We start from the raw sequence: 13,152 nt of genomic DNA, 5'->3' as shown, positions 1-13,152 counted from the left end.
AAAAAAAAAAAAAAAAAAAAAAAAAAAAAAAAAAAAAAAAAGAAATGGGGGTTAGGGAGGGATTCATATGCAAGGGTCAGGGCGAGGTAGGTGTGATGGTATAAAGGAGGATGGAGGGATGGCATTAGTGGTTGTAATGGTTCTGTTTTCTTTGTTGTTGTTGTTTTTGTTTGTTTTTTTTTTGAGATGGAGTTTTGCTCTTGTTGCCCAGGCTGGAGTGCAATGGCGCGATCTGAGCTCACCACAACCTCTGCCTTCCAGGTTCAAGCTGTTTGAGATGCTTGTTTCCCGTGCTGTAAAGAAATAGCATTTGAACATAAATTTAATTTTTTTAGCAAGGCCATTTTAATACTTTCTGCAGAAAGGGTACATTTGTTAGCAGTTTTGTTACCAGAGTATACTGAACAAAGGAGATAGGGTTATTTATAACCTGACGTGTCCACCTTACTGCTGTGTTCGGTTTCCACTGGCTGGAACGGGACCTCATATTTTGTATTTGTTCTGATTGGCTAATAACTTAGAACTTTTTAAGAGAGGCAAAGGCAGAGGAGAATAAAGGAAGAAGTAACTTGTGGAATGTTGAGAAAGGTACAAACACCTTTAAGGAAGAGGAACAGGCTATGACTTAATGTTTGGTCAGACCAGTATAAGCATGCCAGGGCAAATATTTAGGCTAAATTGTGGGAGTTAAGAATATAAAGTATATTGATTTTTGCTTATTATGGTGAGTAGATAAATATTTAAGAATGTTAGTATAAGTTTTTGAATAAATTTTGCTTTTAAGAGAAGTTATAATTTAATTAGATGGGGAGGAAAGTTTTTGAAGAGGAACCTCTACTTTAGTTTTTACAAAACAATTCTCCTGCTCAGTCTCCCCAGTAGCTGGGATTACAGGCATGTGCCACTACGCCTGGCTACTTTTGTATTTTTAGTAGAGATGGGGTTTCCCCATGTTGGTCAGGGTGGTCTCAAACTCCTTACTTCAGATGATCTGCCCACCTCGGCCTCCCAAAGTGCTGGGATTACAGACATTAGCCACCATGCCCAGCCTGTAGTGGTTCTTTAATGAGCAGCTTTATTGCTTTGGCAAAGGGTTGGAATAATCCATATGAGCCTATGATGTTAGGTCCCTTGCAGAGTTGTATGTAACCTAAACTATTCATTCAACAAATGTTAAGAATGCTATAGTGAGAATGGTGGGAATAAGTAGGAGAAGGTTAATGATAAACTTACTGTTAAGAAGAAGGATTAGTTTACTTTGACTAGTACGTCTTAGTCAAAATCATTTTGAGGTTATATTGTGCTGTGAGGTCACCTCAACTAAAATTTTTAGTTCACTGGATAAAATGTTAATACCTGTTAAGTTAGGCTAATTATTAGATATGTGGACTAAAAAATTTAAGTTCCATGGAGTCTTCTCATCATATTTAAGTATTCTGCCTCTTCACAGATAGGTCAATTGCACTCATAAAAAGTAAGAGACAGCTAAACCCTCATATGACTAGTGTTACAAGTCTCTGTTTCACGAACAAATGATTATGCTACGCTTGTACAGTCAAGGTAATAGGGCCACTAAACATGTCACTGAGCAGAAAGTGCCAGTTTTTGGTGATGTTTTTGGTAAACAGGCAGGGTTTGGTTTTGCTGAGTTCCTTTTACTTTTTAAAATCTTTCCTTAGTGCTTGCCTGTGTTGGCTTAACAATTTGGAGAAAATAATTAGCTTGTAGGTTTGATTAGTTATATTGAGTTGTTAACTGTCAGTGGATGGTAACTGTGCACTTTCATACACATTTTATTTATTTATTTTTGGGACGAAGTTTTCACTCTTGTTGCCCAGGCTGGAGTGCAGTGGCGCCATCGTGGCTCACTGTAACCTCCGCCTCCTGGGTTCAAGCAATTCTCCTGCCTCAGCCTCCCAAGCAGCTGGGATTACAGGCATGCGCCACCATGCCCAGCTAATTTTGTATTTTTACTAGAGACAGGGTTTCACTGGGCGGGTCAGGCTGGTCTCGAACTCTTCACCTCAGGTGATCTGCTTGCCTTGGCCTCCCAAAGTGCCGGGATTACAGGTGTGAGACACTGTGCCCAACCCTTATACATATTTTATAGTAGGTTGTAGAAGTTCCCTTGTATTCCTGATTTCTATTTTGAGGGAGTGTTGAGGTTTGTCACTTTTTTTTTTTTTTTGCATGTGTTTGGATTGTGGTTTTTGACATTGATTCTGTAACTATCGTGCATTGCATAAGTTGATTTTTAGAAATGTAAGCAATGTTGCTTCCACAAATTAAATCCCACTTTATCATGGGGTACAGATGTTGTCGTATATGGGTGGATTCTCTTTGCAAGTGTATTGTTGAGGCTTTGTGTGTTAACATTTAAAGAGATATTAATGTATAGTATTATAGTCTAGCATTATAATATGCATATATATACACATATGTATATACATGCACAAATGAAGTATATATAGTATATAGTTATGATAGCTAACTGGTAAATATTATATATAACTTGTAATGTTGTATATAGCTGTTATATATAAATGGCATTATGGTAAACAGCTTAATGTAATATGCCATTATAGTATACTAAATTTATATAGTTTTAGTCTCCAATGTATAGTGGGTTTCAATTCTGTGTTAGCCTGCAGAATTTTTCAAATACCCCATTCTCATCCTCCCATGGGAACAAAGGATAATCTTACCCTCGTGATGCTACAGTGTGCCATTCAAAAATATTCATGATCATGGATTTAGGAAAGATTCTATGATGTGACAATGCAGGCACTAGGAACAAAGAAAAAATATGTAATTTAGACTGCATTGACATTTTAAACTTGTTTGTGTTTCAAAGGACACCATACCAGCAAGACATTGAAAAGCATATGGCCATACCAGCCTAAATGCACCTAATCTTTTTTGATCTCAGTTCCTACCAGGATTGGGTCTGGTTATTGTATGAGAGTAATACTGGGAATACCATGTGCTGTACACCTTAAAAAAAGAAAAGGGGCCAAGTGCATTTGCTTATACCTGTAATCCCAGCACTTTGGGAGGCTGAGGCGGGTGGATTGCTTGAGCTCAGCAATCTAAGTTCAAGACCAGCCTCAAGAACATGGTAAAACCCTGTCTCTACCAAAAATACGAACAAATACAGTACACACCTTTGGTCCCAGCTACTTATGAGGCTGAGGTAGGAGGATCATTTGAGCCTGGAAGGTGGAAGTTGCAGTGAGCTGAGATGATGCCACTACACCCCACCCTGGGCGACAGAGTGAGACTCTGTCTCAAAACAAGGAAGAGAAACTGTTTTTCTTTTTTTTTTTTTGAGACGCAGTTTTGCTCTTGTTGCCCAGGCTGGAGTGCAATGGTGCAATCTTGGCTCACCGCAACCTCCACTTCCCGTGTTCAAGTGATTCTCCTGCCTCAGCCTCCCAAGTAGCGGGGATTACAGACATGCGCCACCACGCCCAGCTAATTTTGTATTTTTAGTAGATATTAAAAATACAAAATTATACTGTGTTGGTCAGGCTGGTCTTGAACTCCCAACCTCAGGTGATCTGCCCACCCAGGCCTCCCAAAGTGCTGGGATTACAGGCATGAGCGACCGTGCCCAGTCAAGGAAGAGAAATTTGATGAATTATCATGGGTTGAGGAAATGGAATTTGATTGAATATCAAGTTTTGGGGGGATTCTCCCTGAACTCCCTTAGAAGGATTTTTGATGTAACTGGGCTCTGCATGAGAAGGACAAAATGGGTCAAGAAGAGGGCCTGAGCAGCCTGACTCACCTTTGGTCAAGGAAGGAAGCAGTCCGTAAGACTCCCGCAGCTGGCTCTTTTTAGGAATGACAATCCCTAAATATATGGTTCCCTCACTATATTCCAAAATACCTGCTTTCCCTCCCTAAAGGACATCTTCAATTATGGATCCACCCTGACATATTTGAAAGAGCTGCAGGATTTTAATCATTTTTATTTTCCCACAGAGCCATATATGACTGTATTTAAAATTTTATTACGTTGGCTGGGTACATTGGCTCACGTCTGTAATCCCAGCACTTTGGGAGGCCGAGGTGGGTAGATGACGAGGTCAGGAGATCGAGACCATCCTGGCTAACCCGGTGAAACCCCGTCTCTACTAAAAGCACACACACACACAAAAATTAGCCGGGCGTGGTGGCGGGCACCTGTAGTCCCAGGTACTCAGGAGGCTGAGGCAGGAGAATAGGTGTGAACCTGGGAGGCAGAGCTTGTAGTGAGCTGAGATTGTGCCGTTGCACTCCAGCCTGGGCAACAAGAGCAAAACTCCATCTCAATAAAACAAAACAAAAAAATCCACAAAAATTAGCCAGGTGTGGTGGTGGGCACCTATAATCCCAGCTACTCAGGAGGCTGAGGCAGGACAAAGGGTTGCTTGAACCCAGGAGGCTGAGGTTGCAGTGACCCAAGATTGCGCCATTGCACTCCAGCCTGGGTGATAGAGCAAGACTCTGACCCAAAAAAAATAAGTACACCTAATAATTCCTGATGTTAAGCACCTTTTCATGTGTGTTGTGGTCATTTGGATGTATCTTGGAGAAATGTTATTGGAATACATTGGCTTTTTTTTTTTTTTTTTTTTTTTTTTTTTTTGAGACAGTCTGGCTCTCCTGACCCATCTGGAGTCCAATGGCATGATCTTGGCTCACTGCAACCTCCGCCTCCCAAGGGGCTGGGATTACAGGTGTCTACCACCACCCGCAGCTAATTTTTGTATTTTTAGTGTAGTCGGAGTTTCAGCATGTTGCCAAACTGGTCTCGAACTACTGACCTCCAGTGATCTGCCTGCCTTGGCCTCCCAAAGAGCTGGGATTACAGCTGTGAGCCACTACACTCAGCCCATTGCCCATGTTTTGGTCAAGTAGTTTTACACTTAGGACAGTAATTTATTTATTTATTATTATTTTTTAGACGGAGTCTCGTTCTGTCACCAGGCTAGAGTGCAGTGACCCGATCTCAGCTCACTGCAACCTCCGCCTCCCAGGTTCAAGCAATTCTTTTGCCTCAGCCTCCTGAGTAGCTGGGACTACAGGTGTGTGCCACCATGCCCAGCTAATTTTTACATTTTTAGTAGAGATAGGGTTTCACTGTGTTAGCCAGGATGGTCTCGATCTCCTGACCTCATGAGCTGCCTGCCTTGGCCTCCTAAAGTGAATTTATTATTTTTAATTACTATAAAGTAAAATTACATTTTATTAGCTTAAGCAATTTTAAGTGTACATTTAATTTACTTAGACAACTCCGTATAACTTATCTATGATGAATCATACTCTGTTTTGTGTGTGTGTGTGTGACTGCCATTGTGTAATTTCCATAGCGTCATGAATTTTCATGCATAAAGCATGGGACAGGGTGTTATTTTCTAAGATTAAATCATATTTCATTGTATTTAGATGCCTACCACATTTTTGTACGCATACAACCATCAGTGGACATGTGGATGGATCCAGCTCTTGGCTCCGCCTCTCAGATTCCAGCGATTCTCCTGCCTCAGCCTCCCAAGTAGCTGGGATTACAGGTGTGCGCCACCATACCCGGCTAATTTTTGTATTTTTAGTAGAGACGGGGTTTTGCCATTGTTGCCAGGCTGGTCCCAAACCCCTGACCTCAGGTGATCTGCCCTGCTTGGCCTCCCAAAGTGCTGGGGTTATAGGCATGAGCCACCTTTCCTGGCCGTAATTTTGTTATTTTTAAAGGCACTATCATACTATTTTCCATAAGGGCTGAACCATTAATAATCCTTGGGACAGAGCACATGTTTGCCTTCTCCCTCTGTGAATGGTGGCCTCTCATAAGCAAAAGTTTGTTTTGTTTTGTTTTTGTTTTTGTTTTCAGACAGAGTCTCGCTCTGTCTCCATGCTAGAGTACAGTGGCACGATCTCAGCTCACTGAACCTCCACCTCCTGGGTTCAAGTGGTTCTTGTGCCTCAGTCTCCCAAGTAGCTGGCATTAGAGGTATGTTCTACCACACCCAGCTAATTTTCTTATTTTTAGTAGAGACGGGTTTCACCATGTTGCCCAGGCTGGTCTCAAACTCCTGGCTTCAAGTGATTTGCCCAGCTCAGCCTCCAATAGTGCTGGGATTACAGGCATGAGCCACCACACCTGTTCACACAAACGTTTTTATGTTTGATAAATATTTGCCTTTTTGTTACGATTGGGCATCCTGGGGTTTTACTTCTCAACCTTGTTGACATTCGGCTATGAGCAATTCGGTTATAATTTAGGCTTTACCACCCAAGCAGAGATCCCCAGAATCGCTTTTTCTCATGCATTTGGTTTTTTGTTTAGTTATTTATAACTGTCTTATTAGTTAGACTGATGGACCCCTCACAAAATCCAGTTGTTTGTTTCTGTCATTGGTATTTAGAACAAAATCTACTTCCTAGATATCATCAAATTTTAAACTTGGGAACAGACATTTTCAAGGATACACAGCCTCAAGACTCCTTATGTTAACTTTTTTCTGCAAGCAAATTCACAGGACTTTGTTACAGCAGGCACTATAGACCCACGCTACAAACAGACATGAGGGACAGCCCAGACAGCACACCTTTTTATGTGGATTTACCGGAAGCTCACACATTTTCCTGTTCTGCTGTTGCTTTACCCCATAGTTAAATTGTAGCATCAGAATTGCTTTATGGAAGAAAGTGAGTATAGACAGAGAGTAAGAGGTCTGATGTCCAAGTAATGAAATCTTTGGAGTCCACAGCATTGTGAGAACTTCTTAGGCATAGGGTATAGATGTCCAGTGTTATCAGTCTCACCCATCCTTCTCTACACATGTGGGATGTTTCAGGACTTAATGGCCTTTGAGGATGTGGCTGTGAACTTCACTCCAGAAGAATGGGCTTTGCTGGATCCTTCCCAAAAGAATCTCTACTGAGAAGTGATGCAAGAAACCTTAAGGAACCTGGCCTCTATAGGTAAGGGTGACAACATTAGTCCCTCAGTGAATTAGAGAAGTGTTTCTCATTCATCAGTTCTGTTGAGTAATTTGGAATATGGACAGGTAATACTTTGATGAATAAATGAGGAATGGTTACAGTGTATCATAAACATAGAATCAAATAATTATTTCATAATTTTATACTAATTCAGGCCTGTGTATCTGTGTCTGTATTTTAGGGAAGAAATGGAAAGACCAGAACATTGAAAATGAGTACAAAAATCCCAGGAGCAACCAAAGGTAATCTGCACTCACAAGACAAAGCAGTATCTCTAGAAAATTTTAGAATGGGAGGAAATGTTAAAAAGAAGGAAACAAACAAAAAAGCTGAGTTCCATTGTATTTATTCTTAGAATATTTTCTCTAAAAACATGCATTTATTTGTGACATAGGCATAAGCCATGGTGTCCAGCCTATAATCAGCCCTTTGGGAGGGGGAAGTTCAGACCAGAGTATTGCATGAGCCCAGGAGTCTGAGGCTACACGGAGCCATGATGACATCATTGGACTGTAGCCTGGGCAACAGGGCAAGATTCTCACTCAGAAACAAAATTAAAAGACAAAGAGGTTTTGTATTTGTACAGTAGTTTACATGGAAATAGTATTAAGCCCCATATCAACATTTTTTGATAATGGATATGGCTGGGCCATCTTGTAGACCATGTGGTCCATTCATGTTCAAACAATTCAGACAGAGTAGAAAACCTACACTTTGCTGGATCATGTTAAAAATGCAAGTGTAAGACTTGTGAATGAATATAAAGATCACTGATAAACACATTAAATGTGCTTTTCATTTTTCACAGAGTTCTTACAGAAGAGAGACTATTTGAAAGTGAAGGTCATCAGCGTGGAGAAATTTTGACCCAGGTTCTGGATGACATGCTCAAGAAGAAAACTGGAGTAGAATCATGTGAAAGGAATGTGCGTGAGGTCGGCATGGGTCATTTATCCCTTAATAAGCACACCAGAGCTGACACTGGACACAAGCCATATGAGTATCAGGAATATGGACAGAAGCTATATAAATGTACATACTGTAAGAAAGCCTTCAGCTACCTCCCCTACTTTCGCAGACATGTAATTGCACACACTGGAGAAAAACTCTATGAATGTAAGGATTCTGGGAAGGCATTTAGTTTTTCCATTTCTTTTCGTAGACATAAAAGAGCTCACTCTGGAGGGAACCCCTATGAATGTAAACAATCTGGAAAACCCTTTGGATGCACCTCAGAACTTCAAATGCATGCAAGGACTCATAGTGTAGAGAAACCTTACAAATGTAAGAAATGTGAAAAAGCATTTAATAACGTATCTTCCTTTCAAATACATGAAAGAATGCACAGAGGAGGGAAGCATCGTGCATGTAAGGGTTCTGGGAAGACACACCGGTTTTTTGGTTTCTATCACAGACATAAAATGCTTCATGCTGGCGGGAAATTTTATGGATGTAAGAAATGTGGGAAAGCCTTTATTAGTTTCTGTGCCTTTCGATACCATCAAAGGACTCGCACTAAAGAGAAATCCTATGCGCGTAAGCAATGTGGGAAAGCCTATGTTTCTTCCACTTCTTTTCGATATCAATTGAGTCACACTGGAGTGAAACACTATGAGTGTAAGCAGTGTGGCAAAGGCTTCAGTTTGCCCAATTCCATTCGATGTCATGAAATGACTCACACTGGAGAGAAACCCTATAAATGTAAGCAATGTGGGAAAGCTTTCAGATGTGCCTCAAGCCTCCAAATACATGGAAGGACTCACACTGGGGAGAAACCCTATGAATGTGAACAGTGTGGTAAAGTCTATCGTTATTGGAGTGGCCTTCAAGTACATGAACTAACTCACATTGGAAAAAAGCCTTACGAATGTAAGGAATGTGGGAAATCATTCTATAGTTCCGGTTTCCTTCTAAATCATAAAAGGATCCACACTAGGGAGAAACCTTATGAACTCAAGGAATGTGGGAAAGCATTTGGTAATCCCATATCCTTTCGAAAACATGAAAGGAGTCACAGAAAAGAGAAGCCTTATGAATGTAAGGAATGTGGGAAGGTATTCAGTTTTTCCAGTTCCCTTCGGAGACTTGAAAGGACACACACTGAAAAACCCTATGAATGTAAACAACGTGGGAAAGGATCTTTTCGTAGAAGCTGTCTTAGGCACATGAAGATACACACTGGAGAGATACTTCATAAACGTAAGATTCGTGGAAAAGTCTTTCATTCTCCCAGTTCATTTCAAACACGTGAAAGATCTCACACTGGAGAAAAATGCTATAAATGCAAGCAATGTGGAAAACGCTTCATTTATTTCAGTGCCTTTCAACGTCATCAAAGGAGCCACACTGGAGAGAACCCCTATGAGTGTAAGCAATGTGGGAAAGCCTATATTTCTTCCACTGCTTTTCAGTGTCATGAATTGAGTCACACTGGAGCAAAACGCTGTAAGTGTAAGCAATGTGGCAAAGGCTTCAATTTGTTCAGTTCCATTCGATATCATGAAATGACTCACACTGGAGAGAAACCCTATGAATGTAAGCAGTGTGGGAGAGCTTTCAGATCTGCCTCGCACCTTCGAACACATGGAAGGACTCACACTAGGGAGAAACCCTATGAATGTAAACAGGGTGGTAAAGTCTGTCGTTACTGGAGTGGCCTTCGAATACATGAACTAACTCATATTGGAAAAAAGCCTTATGAATTTAAGAACCGTGGGAAATCATTCTATAGTTCCAATTTCTTTCAAAATCATAAAAGGGTCCACACTAGAGTGAAGACATATGAATGCAGGGAATGTGGGAAAGCATTTGATAATCCTACATCCTTTCAAAAGCATGAAGGGAGTCACAGAAAGGAGAAGCCATATGAATGTAAGGAATGTGGGAAGGTATTTGGTTTTTCCAGTTCCCTTCGGAGACATGAAAGGACACACATAGGTAAAAAACGCTATGAACATAAACAACGTGGCAAAGGATTTTCTCATCTTAGAAGCTTTTCTAGACACATGAATACTGGAGAGAGATCTCATAAATCTAAGATATGTGGAAAAGTCATTCATTCTCCCAGTTCATTTCAAGCACGTGAAAAATCTCACACTAGAGAGAAACGCTATAAATGCAAGCAATGTAGGAAAGCCTTCATTTATTTCAGTGCCTTTCAACGTCATCAAGGGAGTCACACCGGAAAGAAGCCCCATGAATGTAAGCAATGTGGGAAAGCCTATGTTTCTCCCATTTCTTTTCGATATCATCAGTTGAGTCACACTGGAGCGAAACACTATGAGTGTAAGCAATGTGGCAAAGGCTTTAATTTACCCAGTTCCATTCGATATCATGAAATGACTCACTGGAGAGAAACCGTATGAGTGTAAGCAATGTGGGAAATCTTTCAGATGTGCCTCAAGCCTCCGAATACACAGAAGGACTCACACTGGGGAGAAACCCTATGAATGTAAACAGTGTGGTATAGTCTGTCGTTATTGGAGTAGCCTTCGAATACATGAATTAACTTATACTGGAAAAAAGCCTTATGAATGTAAGGAATGTGGGAAATCATTCTATAATTCCGGTTCCTTTCTACATCATAAAAAGAAACTACACTAGGAAGAAGCCTTATGAATGTAAGGAATGTGGGAAGGTATTCAGTTTTTCTTGTTCCCTTTGTAGACATGAAAGGACACTGGCGAAAAGCCCTATGAATAAACAACGTGGGAAAGGATTTTTCATATCTTCCATGGAGCTTTGAATGCATGAAAAGACACACTACAGAGAAATGCTAAATGTAAGGGGTGTACACAAGCATTTAGTAATTTCTCTTCCTTATACATGGAAGGATGCACACTGGAGAGAAGCCATATGAATGTAAGAATTGTGGGAAAGCCTTCACATCTGCCAAGAACCTTCAAAATCGTGGAAGGACACACACCAGAGAGAAACCATGTGAATGCAAGCAATGTGGCAAAGCTTTCATTTGTTCCAGTTCCTGTCAGCGACATGAAGAGATACATTCTGTTAATAAGCATTCAATTATCCCAATTCCTTTGAAACACAGAAAAAGAGTAGGGAAAGGACCTCTGAGATAATTGATTTCTGAGTTGAGAAGAGAGCTACCGGTGAATGGACAATTAAATCTGGATGTATGTAGATATTTAGATGGTTCTGATACAATTCATCTATAGCCAATCTTTTTTTTTTTTTTTTTTTTTTTTTAGATGGAGTCTTGCTCTGTTGCCCAGGCTGGAGTGCAGTGGCATGATTTCAGCGCACTGCAACCTCTGCCTCCCGGGTTCAAGCAATTCTCCTGCCTCAGCCTCCCGAGTAACTGGGATTATAGGCAACTGCCATCATGCCCGGCTAATTTTAGAGATGGGGTTTCACCATGTTGGCCAGGCTGGTCTCAAACTCCTGATCTCAAGTGATCCACCAACCTCGGCCTCCCAAAGTGCTGGGATTACAGGTGTGATCCACTGCACCCTGCCACTCATAGCCAATCTTAATGAGATTTCACAGGCACAGACAAGGAAGGTGTCAGTCACAGAGGCACCACACAGGGAGAGCAGTGTGTGGCCACCTGCTTCAGCCCATTTTTTCAGATTCTCTTGCTTGCAAATTAAGAGTATTCTCCAAATCCTTGACTTTCCTTTTCTCAGAGTCGTAGTTCTCCAGAGATGTTGCCAGATGATTCACATTAAAGGTACATTTCCAGTTGGCTTTTTTATTTCAGATATTAGTAAATGATTACCAGAGGACTAATTCAAACTGTCATGGTTGGAAATACTCTGATGGTCAACTCCCTAATCTATAGAGTGAGTTAAGGTCTATACTCTTTTACAAGCATTGTTCTAGTGGCAGTGACCCTGTTCATGATTCAGCCTGACATTTACTATGCTTCCCTGAATACCAACTAGATGGGAGCTTGTTTCTCTCCTGCATTGTGTAGTGACTGGTGTCACCCAGGACTTTCATGTGAGAAAAAGCACCTTGCTCTTAATCTGGGAATTTTGAGTGTTTTTTGTAATGCCTCAGTTTATTCTTATTTATGGTTGATTATATGTGATTAAGAACACTTGCTATTTATGTCTGATCCCACAAAATCAGCACTCACTGTATTTGCAAAGCACCAAGTTTTATGTAAGAGATGTAGTAATTGGGAATGTGAACCTAAAAGTTACATTCTTTCTCTTTATTTACATGTCTCCCTTTCTATAGGCCTCTTCCCCCCCTGCCCCCGCACCTTTTTGAGACAGTCTCTGTCGCCAGACTGGAGTGCAGTGGCACAGTCTCGGCTCACTGCAACCTCCAACTCCCTGGTTCAAGCAATTCTCCTGCCTCAGCCTCCCGAGTAGCTGGGCTTACAGGCATGTATCACCACGCCCAGCTTATTTTTGTATATTTAGTAGAGAAAAGGTTTCACCATGTTGGCCAGGAGGGTCTCGATCTCCTGACTTCATGATCCGCCCACCTTGGCCTCCCAAAGTGCTGGGGTTACAGGTGTAAGCCACTGTGCCCGGCCTCTACAGGCCTCTTAAACCTTTTACTCAAATCAGACCCTGGTCAAAGTAATACAAAAAAGTTAAATACAAAAATTGTGGTCACTCCAAAAGGTGGAATGTAACTCATTGAGAACTACTCCAATAAGTAAACTCAGGTATTATACACATACAGGAAGGAGACCTGTTGCCACTGGTGAATTGTTCATAGCTTTCACTCTCCTCATGGGTATTCATTTTTAAAGAAAGTCTCCCTCACCCAGATTGCAGTGCAGTGGTGCAATCATAGCTCACTGTAGCCTTGAACTCTTGGGCTCCTCCAGCCTCAGCCTTCTGAGTAGCTGGGGCCACAGGTGCTCGCAACCACACTTGGCTAATTTTTGTATTATTGGTAGAGATGAGGTTTTGCCATGTGACCCAGGCTGGTCTTGAACTCCTGTGCTCAAGCGGTCTTCCTGTTGTGGCCTCCCAAAGTGCTGGGATTATAGGTGTGAGGCGTTGTGCCTGGCCCTGCCAACCTCTTCAGTAGTTGGAAGTATAGGCACGGGCCACCTCGGCCAGCTAATTTTTTAAATTATTTAAAAATTTGTCTTTTAATAGCTTTTGTAGACAGTCTTACTCTGTCACGCAGGCCGGTGTGCAATGGCGGGATCATGGCTCACTGCAGCCTTGA

The 13,152-nt window shown here is 41.4% G+C and overlaps 1 protein-coding gene across 1 annotated transcript in view; it reads left to right on the top strand.

Annotated features, from left to right (window-relative positions):
• LOC108539660 (zinc finger protein 788-like) overlaps nt 1-11,190 on the top strand; it is a 20,215-nt gene extending 9,025 nt beyond the window's left edge. The window contains exons 2-4 of the mRNA XM_017888519.1: nt 6,843-6,969; nt 7,172-7,232; nt 7,799-11,190. Of these exons, the coding sequence (XP_017744008.1) occupies nt 6,936-6,969; nt 7,172-7,232; nt 7,799-10,355 (2,652 nt within the window). The 5' untranslated portion in view covers nt 6,843-6,935 and the 3' untranslated portion in view covers nt 10,356-11,190. The remainder of the gene's footprint in view (nt 1-6,842; nt 6,970-7,171; nt 7,233-7,798) is intronic.
• The last annotated feature ends 1,962 nt before the right edge of the window (nt 11,191-13,152 follow it).

Source organism: Rhinopithecus bieti, unplaced genomic scaffold, assembly GCF_001698545.2.
Source record: "Rhinopithecus bieti isolate Rb0 unplaced genomic scaffold, ASM169854v2 scaffold_15296, whole genome shotgun sequence".
NCBI classification, from domain to species: Eukaryota; Metazoa; Chordata; class Mammalia; order Primates; family Cercopithecidae; genus Rhinopithecus; species Rhinopithecus bieti.
Note: the sequence above shows the minus strand (reverse complement) of the source record. Positions and strands in the feature narration are given on the sequence as shown.